This window comes from Thamnophis sirtalis, unplaced genomic scaffold (assembly GCF_051295495.1).
Source record: "Thamnophis sirtalis isolate CommonGarterSnake01/CBP01778 unplaced genomic scaffold, rThaSir2_p1.2 scaffold_9, whole genome shotgun sequence".
In the NCBI taxonomy this organism is placed as follows: Eukaryota; Metazoa; Chordata; class Lepidosauria; order Squamata; family Natricidae; genus Thamnophis; species Thamnophis sirtalis.
In genome coordinates, this window is record NW_028261389.1 from 32,700,348 (window position 1) to 32,721,513 (window position 21,166).

The window sequence follows — 21,166 nt, forward strand, 5'->3', positions numbered from 1 at the left end:
ATGGCACACAAAATGAAAAAAATAAACCCAGATATAGTCATAAAATTAACATGGTCATATTTTTCTTTGCCTCTCTGTAGACAGCAAGTTTAGTTATTTAATGGTATAGTACTGAAGTTTGGGATTTACAAATTCAAGTGGATGATTTTAAGCCAATTACTATCTTGCCAGTCCAAAACTACAAGATTGGTCACTGTGATGATGTCAATTGAATTGAACAGAAATATGAGTTCTTCACAGTCAAAATATAGAATGTGAAAAGTATGAAAACTTTGTAATTGTCAAAGTAGAAATGAAGTTACAATACTGGATGCCTAAGAAACAAATGAAATTAAGTGGAAGAGTTGAGGGGTCCTTGGTGCTCTCTTGTTTTCTTGTAGACATTTCATTACCTAAACATCATAGGTATTAGTAGATGATTGAACTGTTTACCATTAGCTTGTTTGGCAGTTCCTTGATTGGGGTATTGCCTAAGTTGGGTACTTAAAATAACTGAAAGAAAACAACCAGCTCAGAGAGTACCAAGAACCACCCATTTCAACTCTTAGCTACAAATATTCTCCTTTATCAGTAAATGGAACAGAATGGCTTACTCAGGGCATGACTCCATATACAGGTAATCCTTGACTTACAACCATTCTTTTAGTGACCATTTGCAGTTACAACATTATTGAAAAAAGTGACTTAATGACCGTTTTTCACATGACTGTTGCAGCATTATTGGGATCATGTGACCAAATTTTGGATTCCTGGTAATTGGCAGGTATTTATGATGGTTGCAGTGTGCTGTGGTCATGTGGTACCTTTTTCGACCTTCTGACAAGCAAAGTCAACGGGAAAACCAGATTCACATAACAATTGTGTTACTAACTTAATAACTGCAGTGATTGACTGTGGCAAGAACCGACTGTGGCATGAAAAGTTGTAAAATAGGGAAAATTCACTTAATAACTGTCTTGCTGTCTTAGCAATTTAGCAATTTTAGGCTCAATTGTGGTTGTAAATTGAAGACTACCTATGAAGGAAAGGTTTGGCAACAATACTTGAAAAAAGGACATTGTTAAGCATCTGCTTAAGGATTAGATCTATTCAAACTATAGATATCCAATAAATATATAAATGTTATGCTTGAATGCACATTAACTAAAATGCTATGAAAGAAAAAATAAAGAAATTTGAGACAAATTTAAAAGGAAAGCTCCAACAAGACAAGACATAGTGCTATTAATCAGAAACTGAAATGCAAAAGTTGGAGAAATGGTGGAAGCTGGGATCACAAATTTTGAACTGGGGATATAATAATATTCATTACTAGTCCCTTCAATGTATGCCAACAATATATATTTAAAGCACCAAATGGACTATGTACAGGAAGCAAAATAAGGAACAACAGCATAACATTAGCAAGACGCAGATTGTTGAAAAGATTATGAATTATTTCAAATGTACAAGTTAAACTTAGATAATTAGAGAAGATGAGGTATACCAGCAAAATATGATCTGAAGAATTTACAAGAGGAAATAAGTTTTTATTTATTTATTTAATTTATAGACCACCTCTTTCACTGTTACAGTGACTCTCGTCAGCTTACAATATAATAAAAAGGTAAAAAAGATTTCAAAATGATTAAAATTAAAAGGATTAAAGAAAAATCTAAAACCTAAGTGGATGGGCAACATGGGGGTAGGGATCTTCTTTATATTCCATCAGCCACTCTCAACATAGCATGCCTCTATCAGAGACTCAGAACAGCTGGTAGAGCCAGGTTTTAAGGCTCTTCCAGAAGGCCAGGAATATAGGAGTAGGCCTGACCTCCATCGGTGTAGTGTTCACCTACTTCACATCTAATGCACAGCTGTAGAACTAAACACTGAAAAGGAAACATACAGAGAAAAAGAAGTGGATAAAACTGAAGAATGAATGAATGAATGAATGGCTTCAAACTATAGATTTGTTTGAAGGCAGTTATTTATTAAAGGAGTATAGATTTGTTTGAAGGCAGTTGTTTACTAAAAAAAAAATCAATCATATAGTCCTGGACCAATAAAGCTTGTCTTCTTTTCTGTTGCAATGATCTGCAACTAGAAACTAGTATTCTTCAGCAGTAATTCAAGTAGATGCTGGAAAAGAAATTGGCGATGTTGAAGTAAATAGAAAACAACAACAATAATGGGTAAGATGGATAGATAGAATCAAAAAAATTGCAGAATGAGTTTGGAAGAACTACAAGTTATTAAATAGTAATCAAGACAGTGAGCATTTATCCATATAGTCACCAGTAGCTGAAATTGACTTGGTGGTACCTAATTGTAGGCTTGTTCCAAAGATAAACTGACTGTTAGCACGAAGATTGAATATGGACTTTGTTGTCTTCAAAAGAGTGTCCTGTGTCTTTTAAATGCAGATGGACTGCTGAATCTAGTCCTGATGTGTTGGTTCTAGGAGAACAAAGTCTATATTTTGAACAGAGAGGATCGCTAGTTTGAAAGAGGAGTTAAAGAGGCTATGTCAAAACTGAACAGCCCTCTCTCAACAGAGGGGGAGGGATACCGCATCATCTCTCTCCAATCTACAACACAGTCCTTTCAACAGTTCCAAGAAGGCTCCACACTCATTTGTGCCACTCAGGTGACCCTGATGATGCAGATAAATCTCCAGGTGACCTTAAAGATCCGCTAAAAGAATGCAAATGATCAGCTGTCTGCAAGTATAAATCCTTCCATTCCCCACTATCCAGTCAGAGCTGAAAAACTTCTTGGATGAGAAGCAAAATGTTTTCAAAGAAAAACCAGAAAGTCCAGTTGCCTCTTGAAAAAGCACCTTTGGGACACTCGTAGCCATGCACTTGCGCAGTCAACCCAATCATCTAGCCAAGATTCTAATACCTTCTAACAGCCACAACACAAGTGAGACAATTAAGTCACCAAGAGAACAATGAGAAATCATTATAGGCATAACCAACAAACTAATTTCCCAACAAATGCATAAAATTCAAAGAATCTGCCCTTGACAAAGAAGCAATTGCTGAAAAATAGTAAAAACAACAACAGTTTTACTTACTCTGAGTTATACTATGGTGGAAAGCTGCTGAGGTAGATCCCGAGGTGGCTGTCACTCCAGCCGTGTCTGTTCCAAAGCTAAGAAGCTCCAATGGAAACTGAAAAGGCATAGTCACTGGAACAAGACTCCCCAGCATCCCAAAAGGAGTCAATGGAGTAGATGTCACATTCTGACTGGTTACAGACAATGGTGATGCCATGAGAGTCAAAGGTGAAGCATTTCCCAGTAATGATGCACCTGTTGTTGACTACATAGATAGATATTATTTTTAAAATGTTTTAAAGGCTTTTGGAAGCAATTTAAAGCATACTAAAGGTATTTAAGTATTATCTTCTCTCACATTCATTAGAAACAATGTTTTATAGCAAAGCTTATTCATTTCTTACTTAATTCATGATATAATTTAAGTGATAGCAAACGTTGGTCGGCTCTTTTTTCTTGCAATAAATATAACTGACAGCGCAAATGTAAAAACTAAGTTTGGTAAGGTGGCAACCACTGGTTCCCCAGCTAGGCAGAAACATTACATAATCATAGTTAGCTGGCACTTAAGGCCATCAAAACCACACCAAGCTTTGGGAAATTGGAAGAAAAAGCTCTGGAACACAGGCTTATAAAATATTGGCTACTTTACTCCACACAGCACAAATCTTTAAAAAAGTCTTTTTTTTTTCCATAATAAAAATTACGCATGTATTTTTGTGAGAGTTATATATCAGGTAAGACTTATTGCTGAATAAGAGACTGTTTCTGGAAAGTTACAATTACCATCATTTCATGGTATAAAGTCTAACTCTTTTTACTTCTATCACTGAAAGCTAGTCTGGTGTAGTGGTTAAGGCACCAGGCTAGCAATTGAAAGACCATAAATTCTAGTCATCAGAACATCACATACCCTGTCTAATGTTTAATACCATGTCATTCATATGTGTTGTAGCAGAAAGCAGCTGAAAGAAGGGCATTATCACCATGGAGACTATGAAATCTTGAGTAGAAGTGGAGCCAACTTCCAATGCACTGGAACTGAAATCAACCAGCAAGGTGAGTCTGGAAAATTCCAGTATCAACTACCTTGCAGTCATAGCTGCTGTGATACCTGGCCTGAACAATATACCCTATGTACCTGACAGGGTTTCTGATCTACCAAAGATGGATGTGAACGTATTGCAAGTCATTAGCAGTCCTGTAATCAGTACCCAGAAAGGTGGCAGAGGTTCTTTGAGTGGACCAAACTGCCCTTCCTTTAACAGTTAGTGCCCTCTCTCCTGTAAAGTAGCTGATTCCTGTGAAAATTACTTCCTCTGCCTATAACCCCCCGATTTTTTATTGCCTCCACCAACATTTTAAAGAGGTATGTGATGTTGACTATCATGGTTGGTAGAAAGATGGTACAGTTATGGGTTTGTTTGTTTGTGACAATCCCACTAAGTAAGACAGTAGGGATGCCAGGCTTGTAGATTTAGGATTTTATTGCTATGTATTTTATTTTCATAAGTAAATAAATAAAACATGTTATATGTAGCTTGTATTATGTTCATGTAGTTTTCATTATTTATACTTTTTTAAAATTAATTTTTACTGTGGTTGGATTCTGCCCTGCTTAGAAGCATGTTATAAATCTTCTTCATTTTGTTGTTTGTTTAGTTCAAAAGGTAGAAGCCCAATCACACATAAAAAAGGGTCATATGGAATTAAAATCCTATTCTTGCTTCTCCACATATACTCATTAACTATAATAAACAATAACTCTTAATCCATTAGCTTTCATCTGAACCTTTCTCCCATGATACTCTGCTCTCACTTTGGTTATGAGCTAAAGTCTTCTCCCTTTGGGCTCTTACCCTAGGACAGTGATGGCAAACCTTTTTTGGCTGCTGTGCCAAATGTGGAGGGAGCACAGGGAGGTCGTGTGCCAGTGTGCCACACCCATAATGCTATGCATATGCAATCAACGACAACCCCCGCTTTTGCCGTGTTTTTTTTTAATCTTCCCCAGGCTCCAGAGGCTTTCTAGGAGTCTGGGGAGGGTGAAAACAGCCTCCCGCCCCCCCGGACGCCTTCCGGAAGCCTCAGAAGCTTCCCTGAAGGCTCTGGAGGACAAAAAAGGACCTACAGGGAACCCGGAGGTTCAGGAATGGTGACTTCTGGTTTATCCATAGGGCTGATTTTTGACCTCCGGAGCGCAAATAATGGACCTGTGATCAAACAGGAAGTCACTTCCGGTTTACTCGTAGGGCCGTTTTTTGCCCTCTGGAGCCTTCAGGGAAGCCTCCTGAAGGCTTCGGAGGTTGAAAATCGGCCCTATGGACAAACTGGAAGTCACCATTCCCAAACTTCTGGGTTCCCCATAGGACTAATTTTCGACCTCTGGAGCCTTCAGGCAGCTTCCCTGAAGGCTCCGGAGGGCAAAGACTGGCCCTATGAATAAACCAGAAGTGAGTTCCGGGTTCCCCATAGGACCAATTTTCGACCTCCGGAGCCTTCAGGGGCCTTCAGGAGGCTTCCCTGAAGGCTCAGGAGGGTGAAAAACAGCCTTGTGAGAAAACTGGAAGTCTGTTCCTGAATTTCCGTTTTGCCCGTAGGGCTGGTTTTTCATGCTTTGGAGGCTTCAGAGAAGCCACCAGAGGGCAAAAAATGGCCTCAAAAGAAGGCTGAAGTCAGCTGGCCAGTGCGCGCAGGCCAGCTGACAGAGCAATGCCTCGTGTGCCCTGACAAATGGCTCTGCATGCCACCTGTTGCATCCGTGCTATAGGTTCGCTATAACGGCCCTAGGAAAAGCTTTCCAAAGGAGGACTGTTGAAAGCTACACTTATTTATTTTTCACATAACCACCCATCTCATAATCAATGACTCTGGGAAGTATACAACAAAATCAAAAACATATATACAAATTACTGGTAATAATATTATTAACATTAAAAACTAAAATTATATAAAGCAGAAAACTAAAACAGAATTTAAAAAACACATGTTAATTACAGAGGAGTCATCTCAGTATTTCTCCAGTTTCCTGAGGCCTGCTGACCCAATCTGGTCTTCAGGGACATCCAGAAAGTTAAAAGGGTTGAACAGCCACCAAAGCACCTAGTAGCTTAATCTTTCCCTTTGCTTAGCTAATTCGATAATCCTAACTTTTTCTTTCAGGAAAAATAGGTCTCTACATGAAGTCCACAGTTACTGATTCTTGAACCGAGCAACAATTAGGAGTTACTACGTTTTTACCACATTTCCCAACCCTTGGTATGTCTGAAGAAAGTATATTTTTACCAAAATTAAACCAACAGGGTGTACAATCTAACTTGCATTAAAAAAATATCATGCATATTAATCTGCCTTCATTGTCAAAATGTATCTTCAGGATTCATTCAAGATCCTCAACATGGCGCCATTGATGGCAGCCTTGGTGAAATGCTAATATTTTTTACATTCTTTTTTATTTTCTGTAACTCATTATGGACTACATACACCAAAAATGAGCTTCTGAACATCAGACAACTTTCTAAGAATATTCTTCCTCTGGTTTCTCCCGTCTCTGCAAATGCAGAAAGAAGTTATGTGGATATTATGATCAGAGAAGCAACAGTTCTCTTCAGTAGCTGGAGAATATAAAGGAAGTGAAAGAGAGGAAGCATACTGGTATGAGACTGAGGAGGAGGGGTTAGGATTCTACTCCCATTGCTTCATCTAACAAATCTACATTCAATAATGAATGTAGGTTTGTCAATGGATGAACTTCTCCCTCTAAATAGGAACCTAATTTTTCTAACTCAGACATTCTCTCCTTTACAGAAACTTGGCTCAGTGAGACTATGGAGAATAGAACAGAACAAAACAGTTTATTTGCCAAGTATGATTAGACACACAAGGAATTCATCTCCAGTGCAAAACTCTGTGTACAGGCAAAGCAACAGAGTAATAATCATAATACCAATAAGAGGCAGTAGTAAATGGGAAGGATAATAATAATACTACAGCCATACAACATGGGTAAATATCCTTAGACAAAAGACAGTGTTGTGAGAATTACATATTTTTCGGAGTCTAAGACGTACCAGAGTGAAATTTGAAGAGGCAAATTAAAAAAAAAATTTTGCACTCTGCAGACCTCCTCAAAACGATTCATTTTTTTGCAAAAAACGGGCTCATTTTTGGTCAAACAAAAGGCATGCATAGCCTTTAGGAGGCTTGTAGAGTGCTCCTGGGGGCTGGACCCCAAAACGAGCCAACAAATGGCCCAGCATGCATAGTCTTTAGGAGGCTTATAGAGTGCTTGGGGGGGGGGCAAAAACGAGCAAAAAATGGCCCGTTTTCCCATTTCTGCCCTCCCCATCCCCCAGGAGCACTCTGGAAGCCTCCTAAAGGCTATGCACAGCCATTTTTGCAAAGGGGGTGGGGTTTCGGGAGGCCAAAAATGCTATATTCAGTGTATGACACACCCAGATTTTAACCCTCTTTTTTGAGGGAAAAAGGTGTCTCTTATACTCTGAAAAATATGGTAAGTGTTCAGCAGAGGGAAATGAGGGGAAAAACTGTTCCTGTGTCTAGTTGTTTTGGCATGCAATGTGTCCTGAGGAGAGGAGTTGAAACAGTTTATGTCCAGGATGTGAAGAAAGGAGTTAAAACACAAGGTTTTAGAGTCAAAGAGCAGACTGAGTTACAGAGACATCCGGTAAAAAAGAGGAGGAGGAATCTGCTTCTATGTTAATATCTGCTGGTGTAAGACTGTCACAGTACTACAGAAATTTTGTGGTGTGGACTTAGAGACACTATTAATTGTAAACCTTTTAAAGCTCCACAATAGTTTTCCTCATTCATCTTGATTGGGGTTTAAATGACTACAGGCTGGTTGCTCTAACATCTGTAGTTATGAAGACCTGAGAGATTAGCGCTAACCCACCTGAAGGTCATCACGGATCCACTGTTAGACTCTCTGCAATTTGCCTACTGAGTAAATACAGTAGATCTGCAGATGATGGAACCGCACTACATCTTGCTCTTCTTGCTTTATACCAATGACTGCATTTCTTGGGATTCCTCTGTTAAAGTACTGAATTTTGCAGATGATACAACAATCACTCCCCTCATTTGAGACAGTGATGAGTCTACATATAGATGGGAACTGGCCCTGTGGTGAAGCTAGAACAATCTGGAGTTGAATATGCTTAAAACTGTGGAGATGAGAATGGATTTTAGGAGTAGCCCTTCTATTCTACCACCTCTTACTACAGGAGTCCCCAACCTTTTTGGTTCTGCAACTGGCTTTGACAGCAGGGTAGAATGGTTTCACACACACAACCTAAATCACATGCATGAGCAAATGAAGCATTGCGTGCTTGCCTGCCACTTCAGCAGCCTGATTCCCAACTAGTCTGGTAGCAGGCCACAGCCCAGAGGTTGGGGACACCTGCCTTACTATATTTGACACCACAATATAAGCAGAGTCCTTCACGTTTTGGGGTTCTATAATCTCCCAGGATGTGAAATGGACACTTAACTCTAGAACCACCATTAGAAAGGCATAATAAAGAATATACTTCCTTGGATCAACCCAGGAAGTTCAGACTGCCCCAGAAGCTTTTGATATAGTTTTACAGAGGAATTGTTGAATCTATTATATGTATTTCGATAACTGTTTGGTTTGGTACAACAATCAAACAGGACAGGTAAAGACTCCAAATGATACTTAAGACTACAGAAAGAACAATTGCAACCAGCCTGGCTTCCACAGGAGATCTGTATCATCAGCGGGTCAGGAGGAGAGCTGAGAAATATCTACAGACCACTCACATCTTGGACATAAACTGTTTGAACTCCTCCCCTCAGGACGTTGCAATAGGGCATTGCATGCTAAGACAACTAGACACAAAGACATTTCCCCCCCTTGTGCCATCACTTCTGTTCTGTTCTATTCTGTTCTATTCTCACCACTTTGAGAATAGAATAAAATGTGAATTCTACAGTAGCCTTCAGACTGGTTAATGAGTCACTGATCTTCATGAAAATTATGAACCACATTTCTCATAGGTTTTTTGTGGGATGACCGGAGCTTTAATTCTGCATCTAGGAGATTTATTGATTTACTCAAAGGATCCTGCTCTCTACACTGATCAAGTGCATAGAGGTCTTAGGTTCTTTCATAAATGCAATCCCTTTTCTAAGCTAGAAAAATGCACCTTTGAATTTCTAGTGTTGGACTATTTTATCATGTAAGCTAGAATATTTCTTACCTTATGACCCTCCAAACTCCATTCTCCACCCAGAAAACGTCAGTGCCCCCTCCTTGATATCTAGCTAGTCCTAAGTCTCAGACTCCTAAGGGCAGAACAGAAAGTCTTTCCTTGACTGATCAAATTCAGCAAAAACAGGGTTCATAAGTGCAGGATTAGATAGACAATCTTCAGGGAACCCCTTGTTCTCCACTTTTTGGGGGCATGGGAGAACTGTACCCAAATTCACGTGAGAAATTCCACAGCTAAGAGTAGATTAGAACGTAAGTGCTCGGTGACTGCCAACACTTTAATTACAAAGCACTTTTTTGGGTCAGCACATGCCTTCTGTCCTCCTATGGGCTTGAAGAGAGTTATAAAATATCCCCATTGACTGTGAGATGTAGGAGAAAACTTAGCAAAGGTGTTTTGATTCCTATATAGATTCAATCTAGTCTGCAATGGAAAAGTTACTTTACCCAAGTTTTGAGTCTTTTTTCAAGAAACAAGACATGAATAATCAGCTACCATGTGATGAACTGAGATGTTCAGCTGAATGAATGGTGGAGGGGAAATGCAAGCATTTAAAAGAGGGGATCTTGACAGCTGCAACTAAGGAAGAAATGCAAATTCTACTTCTAGCTGAACTCATAGGATGGAAGGAGGGATTGGAAATCTCATATACTTCAAGTGTTGAAGAAACAGAAGATGGGCACAATGCATTCAAGACCAAGAAAGGGTTTCACTTCAGAGAGAATAGGAAGAAGAAAATAGAGAGGATATGTCGTAAGGGCTGAAAAAGAGAGCTACACATAAAAATATTTCACCTATGTCCAAATATCCATGAACTCAGAAGGCAGGAAGAAAAATTTAGTGTTTATATTCTAGAATGCCCCACCATATAAAGGCTTTGATTTCTTCACACTGTAAAAGACAAATCATTGTTGTATACACTAACACATTTAATTCTTATCTATAATATTCTACTTTAACTGTCATACCTGAGAGTCTTCTACCAAGTTTAGCCAATTGCTAAAGGGTTAAGTGTCTGAAGACCTGACATTTATTGCTCTGTCCTGGTATAAAGCTTGACTAAGAGTAGATTAGCACTTAAGTGCTCGGTGACTGCCAACACTAATTACAAAGTACTTCTTTGGGTCAGCACATGCCTTCTGTCCTCCTATGGGCTTGAAGAGAGTTATAAAATATCTCCATTGACTGTGAGAAGTAGGAGAAAACTTAGCAAATCTTGGATAAACAAAGAGAAAGTATTTTGATTCAAAGCAAGTATGCTAAATATTGTTATTCAACAAAAGTGCTTTAGGATTGGTTGGTCAACTAACAATTTTGTGAAGGCAGTGGTAGATCATTTCCATAATATTGCCAAAAAAGTTGCATGGATGTGTTTGTGTACTTATTTACTGAGTCAAGTTTGACTCAAGAGTATTTTTATTTTTACTCAAAACTCAAATATCCTATTTACACACACAAAGAAGAACACATACATTCCTTTAAAAGGCTCCCAGAAACATGGAAAGGAGAAATATCAAGAAGAGTTAGGTTGAAGTGGAGGAATAGTTCCAAGAAAATGAATGAAAGTGAAACAAAGCTAAGGAAACTAGATAGGAATGAGGCAAGAAGTGGTTAACTAGATAGGGAAGGAAAGAAATGAAAGAAAAGCTCAGTTTAAGCATTAAAAAAGTGATAGGTTTACCAGCCAAACAACTTTTCTTAAGCAGCTGTAATTTTCAAAGGGTTAGGCTTATTCTGTAAATAAAGTAATTCATCCACCTAAATTATTGCATTCAAATTTTTTGCTTTTCTAGTAATTTACTCTGCACAATTTATAACAGTCACAGTAAAAAGTCTTAAGATATAAATAAATATACTAGAAATTAATTTTTGTCTTTATGTATTAAATCTTAGAGTATAAATTATCATACACTATAAATAAAGTTGATTTGTAATAAATTCCATCTTCTAGGAGCTATAGGAACTCCTATTAGTAAACACAACCCTGCTTTATATTTATGAGTAATCCTTAGTGGTTTTTAAAAAGTTTTTGCCTTAATGTTATATACAAACTCACCCATTATGGACCACTGTTATGTATGAATCTGGTCACTGTAACCTGTTTAACAAACTGTAGCTTAAATGTGTAACTGCATCAAAACAGACATCTAGGGTTCAATATTTCTCTTGAAGTAAATCCTACTACACTGAGTGGACCTATTTCCAAATGTACACACATTTGCATTCATTACTACAGTTCACAATTTAATAGTTCATATGTACAGTATATTTATATCTTAAGTTCAGTTTCAGATTCAGTACATACCTGTACACTGGCTGGTATAACTGTAGACCCTGAGGCAGAAGATGGTCTATGTGGAGTTGATAACTGTTTAGTAGCACCCTGTGCTCCACTTCCTGCTGCTCCAGAGGGATTAGTTCTACTAGTCCCACTTGCATTTAAGCTGCTTCCCCTATTGATAGGTACATTCAATCCAACTCCACTTATGTTATTTTTGCCAGCAGTTGCAGAGGCAGAGGAACTGGATAATTTAGAAGGGGCTTGAGGATTCTTTGCTGGTTGAAAGCCTGAGGTTCGGTTAGAGGAAAGTAAATTAATTGTGGAAGATTGTCGGTTGACACTTACTCCACTGGACTGTTTATGAAGGGAATTGTTGTTGGAGTGGCTGTTCTGGGATATTAGTGTACTTGGGCTGGAAGAACTAGACGATGATGTGGGCTTGATTGTAGAGGTGGATTTAGACGAGGGTAATTTAAGGGATGCAATAGGTTTGGATGTTACAGAAGGCTTGGGTGCTGAGGGTTTGGGAGAGACAGCTGGTTTAGGAGAGGGTACCATGGAGAAAGGAGGCTTGAAACCCTGGGCAGAAACGTGTGATACCATGGCCTTGGCCAAATAATTACTAGAGGTAGAGGTGCAGGATGTTGTCCGAGACACAAGTGGGTGAACCATTTGGGAACTCCCAGAGGTGGCATTAGACAAAGGAAGGCGGTATACTACTGGTTTATCTGAAGTCTTGGTTACTGGGGAAGAACAGGAAAGTTTGGGATTGCTACTTAATTTTACCACTGGATTGGTTTGAGATTTACTAATAGTAACTTGCAGAGGAGACACATATTTTTGTTGGGCAGTGGGCTGCTGGTGAACTTTTGCCACTTGTACTGTTGAGGGACCACAGCTTTGGACTTCTGAGGAGGTTACAAGCATAACTGTATCCTTTGGCCTTTGTGAAGTAGGAGAAGCTGCAGCTTGCCCTTTGCAGGAGGAAGAAATATGGGTCTGGGAAGAAGCAGCTTGTATTTGACTTGACCGCTGTAACCCTTGCTGCAGAAGCTTGGCTGGCAATGGTTCCAAGGAAACCTTGGGATTTTGAATTGAAGATCCAGCAATAAGGCCTGAAGAGATACCAGTCTGAAGCAAATCCTGGGATTTCTTTGGTACTGGTCCTGTGTGTCCAGCTATAAGACTTGATGAATGTTGTGTTTGAACAGCCTCTATTTTTTTTGAGGATGACAGAGGTAATTTGCTCATTATGCTTGCTAACTTCTCTTCTCTTAGCCCTGCCCGAGGTCTTGAAGCAGATGTGTCTACAGTGGACACAGCAGAAGAACTCTTGACCCCATTATTAATAGCAGCCAGAGCATCAGAAACAGAATCCAGTGAAGGCGGATTAAATGACAGATCTTCATCCAGTGAGTCATCTAGGCAAATTGTCTCTGGAGCTGGAATAAAGCTGGTTACAGCATTGATAGGTGTGCTAGTACTTGAAGCAGGAACACAAGCTGAAGTAAAAGGGGGACATACTCTCTGCTCCTTCTTTGGACTAGAGTCCTAGTGTAAAAAGAAAGTGAGAAAAATGAATTTGTTTTTGAATTCTGCTAGCACTGATGAGGTTACCTAATAAAATATCTGCAAGAAAACAACCAAGCTCAACGAATACCAAGATTCCTTATTTCAACCCTGAGTTACAAATATTTTCCTTTATTGGAAACAGCTATTTATAAAGCAAAGGATTCTATGGAGAGAAGAAGAAGAAGAAAGAAAACAGAACAATGTATTTTAAAATCTGTTTCTTGGTTAGATCTGTTGGATATGGTTATTCCAAAGTAGAAAAATCTTTGTCAGGCAAAAAGCAAATTTAAAAAAAAAAGTTAAAGCAAGTATATGACTTGATCAGTCTGAGCTGATTTTATTTCAATGATAATAAAGATTCACATTTTTAATGACACATATACAGTTTTCATGTTATTTACATCAAATATCCATTAAAATAAAATAGCAAGGGGTGCAACAAATGACATTTTACTTTAGGTATACCTAATATTCTAAATCTGGTGTGTGTTTGTGTGTGTGTTAAAATTTAAAATTGTGCAGGTGTAAACCAAAAAATAAAAGCCTATGACTTCCCACATGTTGCTAAACTGTAGTACCCAACAACCCCAGCCACTATGGCCAATGGTGAAGCATATAGTAATAGCAACATCATTTAGACTTATATACCACTTTGCAATGCTTTAGAGCCCGCTCTACATGGTTTAGAGTTAGCATAGTGCCCCCATAATTTGGGTTCTCATTTTACCCACTTCAGAAGAATGGAAGGCTGAGTCAACTTTGAACCTGGTGAGATTTGAACTGCCAAATTGCAGTCAGCTGGCAGTCAGCAAAAGTAGCCTGTAGGACTGCACTCTAACCACTGTGCCACCCTGGCTCAATTATAGTTCAGCAACATCTGGAGGGCTATAGATTATTCATCCCAATTCCAAAGCCTCTATTCAATCTTAATCCATCCCACAATTCATTCCCTAAAATGCCTTTTCATCAACTAAGAAGAGTTTTGCAAAAAATAATGTAATTAAAATAGAAATGCCTGCACCAGAGGAAAATTGGTAGTGACGAAATGGCTTAGAATCTAATATATATATTAGATAAGGCTAGCCTTATTTCTACAAATAGCTTGAAATAGATCTATACTAGTCTCCCTTTATTTATTTATCAGCACAAATAAAACACACACACATATATATATATGTGTGTTTTTTTATTTGTGCTGATAAATAAATAAAGGGAGACTAGTATAGATCTATTTCAAGCTATTTAGCTCTCATCAGCTAGCCATACCCTTACTGGGATTTGAACCTGTGGTATATTGCATACTAGGCATACTAGGCAGAATCCCAGTAAGGGTATGGCTAGCTGATGAGAGCTAAATAGCTTGAAATAGATCTATACTAGTCTCCCTTTATTTATTTATCAGCACAAATAAAAAAACACAAATATAACAAAGGCAACAGTAAAAATATTGGGTTTCTGTCGTGATGGACTCTTGTGATGAGCCGAATGACAGATGATGGAAGCAGTTAGCTTCCTCCCATAATTGGGGCTTACCAGGGGTTGTAAAAATCATATATATATATATATATATGTTGCTGTTGTTTTTTTTTTATTTGTGCTGATAAATAAATAAATAAAGAAAGAGATATATATTTACTATATGTCTCTTTGATTTTTAAATTCATGTCCTTATTTGTTTACTTTAGATCAGGGGTGTCAAACTCAAGGCTCATGGAATTGATCTGGCGTGCGCGGCTGGCATGGACACAGCAGAGGACCAGCCCACAATGCCTCTGCCAGCAAAAACGGAGTCTGGGAGGGCCGCGCGCCTCCCCTCTGAGCTCCATTTTCGCTGAGAGGGCTGCAGGAGGTTTCTTTACAGGTTTTCTCAATATCTGGAAATATAGCATTTATTAATCTCAATATTCTAGTTTTACAAATAAAATCACTTTTATTGGAACTGCCTATATTCTTAGATGCTACCTTAATAATTTTTAGGTCCTTGGTTAGGACTTGCATTATTAAGTTTTCATAGCCTTAGACTGTGAATTTAAGTTTAGATTACTTCAACATAATTTATTATTATTGGTCCTTGGGAAGAACTTGATGCATATGAAGGCCAACACCAGCAAAAGAACTGGAAGCTGTGATTTTATATTTTTGTGAACAGATAACAACTTATTTTCTAGCTTCTAAAATAAAATAAAGCCACCATGCACTTGTCAGCATATAGAAAATCACAATGATATAAATACTCTGGTAGAGTTGATTACTGTATTCTAGGTCCTTGGAAAGGACTCAACAGGTGAACAAAAATGCCAAATCCTACCCAAACATTATAATAATTTATTATTCTTGTATACTACTCAACTATCACTGATTCTGGGTGGCCCACAGCAATCAAGCAAAGCAGCTACAATAAAATACTTCATTGAAATGCTGCTTTATTTAGTATATCTCATAGTATTATTTCTTCATTTATAAGTAATTAATTACTTACCTTTCCTTTGGGTTTAGGTGCCAGAATCACCTTTTTCTTTGCCCTAAAGAGGATAGCACAAAGATAATTATTTTTATTCCAGCACTAGGTCTAATTGAAAATTTACTGGTATAATTTTATTACTAGATAAAAAGCTAATTAAATCTAGAATATGCACACTGAAACAGCATGTGAAACAGCTTATTTAAATTCAGGATTTTTACCAGGTGATTCTTGCAGAATTGGTGACACTTTGAACCACAAGCATTATACCAGATTATACCCAGAATTATTTTCAAAATAATTGGAAATGCTTCTGAAAATAAGACAAGACAATCTTCAGAGGAAACAGTATATGCCCTGGAGATTAATGGCCTTTCCCTAAAAAATTATTCCATACTATCAATGATATTATTGAGAATATTCAAATAGGTAAACTAAGTCTTTTTATCTTGCTGGACTTTGAGTAAATACAGCATGAAGGAAAGCAAACCACTAGAGAGGAACTTTATATGTCTGCTTTTCATATATAACAACTCTACAGCAGCAGGACCTTCCACAAATATAATTGTGTGTAAGAATATGCGTAATTATCTAGAAGCAATTGATTGAAATACAGTATCTTGCGATGTGTGGAAATCTTCTGACAAGTGGGTCTTTTATGATTTTTAAAACGTAAAAAAATCAGTATTACTTTCTTACAACTGAATAGCAATGTTATATGTTTAATATTAAATGATTAGATAACTACTTGCTCTAGAAGTTATTTTCATATTAAAGCATAATTTCATATGTTTAAGGAAATGTATTGTATACTACCTGTTTGCAAAATTCATATTTTAGAAATGTCAAGAATAAGTCTAATACATTAGAATGTTGAATTTCTATTACCAATGGAATAACAACCTGAACAATAATAACCACTGTAATAAACATAAATTATTAAGACAATCATGATTACAGAATTGCAGATAAACAGGAAAAGTGTACGTGCGCGCGTGCACACACACACACACACACACACACACACACACACACATAGATATTGATATTATACTCACGGAGCAGATGTGAGATGATGATGAACACTTCGGCTTTCTTTAAAGAGCATCCTGTAGAGAGACATATGGAGAAGAAATAATTGTAATTTATCAAATTTATCAATTATTTCTCACAAATCATTTTATGAACTCATTTATGTGTACATCTGCTTGGCACAAGAAGGTGGCTGAAGACAAATATACTCAAAAATTACAATTTGATAGCTCTCTGCAATATAGGTTACAGCAAGTGGCTGCAGCAAGCAAATTATAAAAACAATCACTTATAAATATCTTAATGAAGGATCATCTACAGATGACAAACAATAATTAAGTCAGATGATATAAAACAGGCTACAATATAAAAATATTAAATTTGTCTTTATTAATTTTACATCTGTATGTCATCCCAAAGATTCTGTGAAACTCAATTACATAAAATCCAATCACAACAATAAAAAAACTAAACGGCAACATAATAAAATCACAAACAGTGAAATCTTTTTATATCTGCAAAACAGTGATTATATCAAATGTGGGCTCAATAACTATAAATCTGATTTAAAATTGGCGGATCTTCTTCCACAAGGCTACTATTTTTGAAATCTTTTAATCTGGTTTCACAGTGGATCAAGTGGACACACGCCACAATTCAACATTTAAGAGCCCAAATATGCTTGCCTTGCATATTATTTTAAGAGTTCAATTATTATTGAACAATCCTGTAAGTTTAAAATCCTCTCAACCAAAATTTCCTCTTCTCAGTTTGAAAATTTTGAGTAGCAAACATTAGCACCCATCTCCTCACAAAGGACTTTGACTGTTCAGCTACAGTTAGTCTAACATCAAACAGCTCAAGCTTTTTATGTTGAATAATGCAATAAAACTTGCCCAACCAGGTATTTTTAATTTTGCAAATTTCTAAGTGACTCAAGAAATCATGCTTATCACTTCAGCAATTGCTATGAAGACCAGCATTGTAACTGTTCAATCAAGATCAATCTTTGAAAATTATTAATCAGTGAAAAATATATCTACACTTGTTGTTTGAGAAGCAGAAGAACATTTCACAAAGTCTGTCTATACAGCAAAAATAGTAAATATACCACAAGAGCATTTATTATTTTATGTATTTACAATTATTTGCATGTTACTCACTTGAACCATTCATTTGAAAAGCATTGGCCTAGAATATCATTAATTAATGTCATTGGTTTAATTACTATAAATTTAAGTATTATGGAATCTCCCCAAAAGTAGGTATGGCAAAACAGTAATATTTAACCACGGTTTGTAAAGGGATTCAAATCCTAAACTGCAATAGAAGGGCAGATGTGAATATATTAATGGACTGCGACGACACATTGACTCTTGTTTGGATTACTGTAAAATGATATAAGACACCATATATGAGAATTATTTAGTTTTTTCTTTAAAAAAGTACTGAATCACAAATAGCAACTAGCTTTAAAGAACATAAATACTGATAGAAGGCCTAATGACACCAATTTTAGGATGGAGAAGTGACTAATACTTCATTCTTGGTGGTTAAATATATCCTTCAAAATTCTATTTTCTATAGTTTCTTCTAATTCTGATCCATAATACAGTTTTCTCTCATTATCAGAAGTATGCAATGGATAATCACAAATATTATTTTTTGAAATGTTAGGCATGTTGTTTAATAAATCAAGCCTTGGGCGTAAGAAATAACGTTGAAGATTCTACTATAAATACTATGATTTAACTCTGCTCCTTGACATACTGCTTTTGTGTTTTTTCTTGACATCACACATATAACCAGAATGTGCAGCCAAAGCTATTATGCTCTTATTCCAAACCATACAATTGAGAATTATCATTTTTTCAGTACATCTGAAGGGCTCAAAGAATATTCATAGCAAGCTTCTTCTAATATGATCAGCTCAGAATTTCATGGCCACTACTTTATCCCAAATTGTCATTTAGTTAATAGGGCATATCCTCAGTTTATTTTCCGTTCTGGACCAAGAGGGTTATTTGGGGAGTCACAATTCTCTGCTATCATATTCAGGCCATCAGGCCAGAAATTGCATTTCATGGCATCATTCCCCCTTATCAGTGTGTGGGACATCAAGTTGGTCTGCCCTTCAAGCCTTATCAAATTGGATGTATTCCTAAATGGTCTGGATTTTCCAGAACCCACATCCTGTTGAACAGGATCAAAGATCAATGGAGAAACAAAATGGACCAGTGCCATTATTACTCCAGTTTTATACAACGAGTAGCCTGATTCAACACGTTGTCAGCCTCAGGAGTTCCCAAACAATCAATTGAGACTAATCTTGGCAGATAATATGCAGGAGTAGAGCTTATTGGATGCTTTGGAAAGCTGAACAGCGCAGCTCCTTTAGAAGCAAAGTCACAAATGCCTATAAATGAGCTACACTTGCATCTGAGTCAATGAAGAACAATCACCAGGTTGGCCTCTTTCCTGGGAACTCACCAAACTTAGATCTGATTTTCTATGTCCTTTGATCCAGATCTGCCTCCTGAATCTCAGCTCCTTGTCCTGAACTGGCTCGGTAACCACCCTGGCATTTGACTCTTGGGACTGTTGTAGATTAGGTGTTTCTAAACTCATGTTAAGTTTTTATTCTGGACTAAACTTTATAGCTGTCTGGCTCCCAGGCAAGACCCCGCTCTTTTGTATATATTTCTGAAGGATGCATGTACTTGCACATTTGGCTCTCAGTTTTAGTGCTTGATTGTTAGCTATTCATTAGCAAAGGATTTGTAAATGAAGGCAGTTTGTGTAGTCTCACTTTGAAACATGATATTATTGTATTTCAGTTCTATCACATCTTGTACATAAACTATTAGGTCTCCTGACAAATTGTATATTTCATTCTATATGGTACAAAATTAAATACAACTTGTTGCAAATCTGAAATTACACACTTTATATACACTTACTTACAAATTCCCACATTCAGTGAGGAAACTGAAGCTGGAAAGAGACTAGATATTTCAGCAAGACAATGATCTGTAAGACAACTTAACAATGAAGAAAATAAAAGAAGAGGGGAGGTATTGAAATGGCTTTGAGAGTCTTTATCCTTGGATATTATTGAAAATATGTGCAGAGATTTTAAACAAGTAGCATATACAAGGTGAAAAATATCCAAAACCAAGAGTAGAAAGAATTGGATCAGGGATGCCTAAGTCGTACCAGAATTTCAGTGAGAGGTATTAATATACTAGTTTTTGTTTGCACCAATAGCATCTAGTTCATAGACTCACAGCTGTTAAAATCCAACAGAATACAAATAAAAACACCACATTCTGAGAACTAACTAATTTGGCAGCCCTCACACCATGCTCTGTGGAAGAAAAAGATCCTCAACAAGCACTAATTTTATAGGCAGTTAGAAATATACCATACCCAGTGGTATTTGGTTATGGCTATTGAGAAGTTTAACATACTCTCTCCATCCATGTCTCAACAGAGGTAATCCACTGGAGTGACCAGCACCATTTCCAAACCGTATACATGCCTGAAGCCTGAAAGTAAACTGTGTGGAAAAATCTGTTTTTCTAGGACTGTCTGTAACTGATGCCTCACCTCCTTCACCAAACACTTGCCTAAGAAAAGAAGAGCAATCAGGTCAAAGAAACCTAGATACAGGAGTAATATAACTCTCAAAATATCCAAGTGGAATCCTGCTCCTAGTGAATGCAAACAATTTTACATGCAAAACCATTGTAAACAAATCACGATAGCCTTCAAAAAGACCTCCCTCCAATTCTCCCTAAAAGGAAAAGGGTAATCTTGGGCACAGCCACTGCAATCACAATTATGAGTAAAGAAATAACTCCAGTTCATCACTCTTAATGATATATATATATAATATATTCCTCAGTACAGGTATCAACTATCGTCAATCACATATTTTCTTCATTGTTTTAATTGTTGCTCTACATGTGTTTTCACCTCTTGTAGCTCCCCATAAATCAAGTAACTCTTTGTGAGGAAGGAGAGGCTGCTTAAGGACAATCTCTTCCAACACTCACATTGGCTCCATATTCCTGAGATTGGCAGAGGTGATTGCAAGGTTGCTTGGAAATTATCCAGGCACCCTCAGAAAAGTCTGAGAATTCATTAATATTTGGGCTAATATATTTTAACAGATTTACCAACCATTATCCAATTGAGTGGATAATGCATTTCTTAGATAGAAAATGGTATGAAAATGATAAGTAAAGACAATGATCTCCATAGTCAGATTATATTCTATCAGTTCTGAGGTAAACACCGGGTTTAATTTGTGGCCATCTATTTGCAAACTGAACCCAAAATCTTCTGGAATAAATCTGTGGTCCCTACATAGATGAATTCTCTACAGAGGATTCTTCTGTAGAAAATAAAGATTTCAGTCTAGGGAATTTTACCATCAAACTGCCCAAAAAATTCAGAAGCTTGGGTAGACATATTGCAGGTCACTGAAGCAGATGGTACAGAAAAGGCACTTATCC

The 21,166-nt window shown here is 37.2% G+C and overlaps 1 protein-coding gene and 1 long non-coding RNA gene across 3 annotated transcripts in view; one reads left to right on the forward strand and one right to left on the reverse strand.

Moving 5' to 3' along the window:
* UBN2 (ubinuclein 2) overlaps positions 1-21,166 on the reverse strand; it is a 61,014-nt gene that overhangs the window by 10,688 nt on the left and 29,160 nt on the right. For both annotated transcript variants that reach the window (XM_014060468.2, XM_087723252.1), the window contains exons 12-15: positions 16,673-16,723; positions 15,633-15,675; positions 11,606-13,132; positions 3,062-3,308 (exon numbers count right to left, since the gene is read on the reverse strand). In XM_014060468.2, the coding sequence (XP_013915943.2) occupies positions 3,062-3,308; positions 11,606-13,132; positions 15,633-15,675; positions 16,673-16,723 (1,868 nt within the window). The remainder of the gene's footprint in view (positions 1-3,061; positions 3,309-11,605; positions 13,133-15,632; positions 15,676-16,672; positions 16,724-21,166) is intronic.
* Positions 233-6,372, forward strand: LOC148044084 (uncharacterized). Its single transcript, XR_015697727.1, has 3 exons — positions 233-616; positions 3,999-4,102; positions 6,206-6,372. It is a non-coding gene; the product is annotated as an uncharacterized LOC148044084 (long non-coding RNA).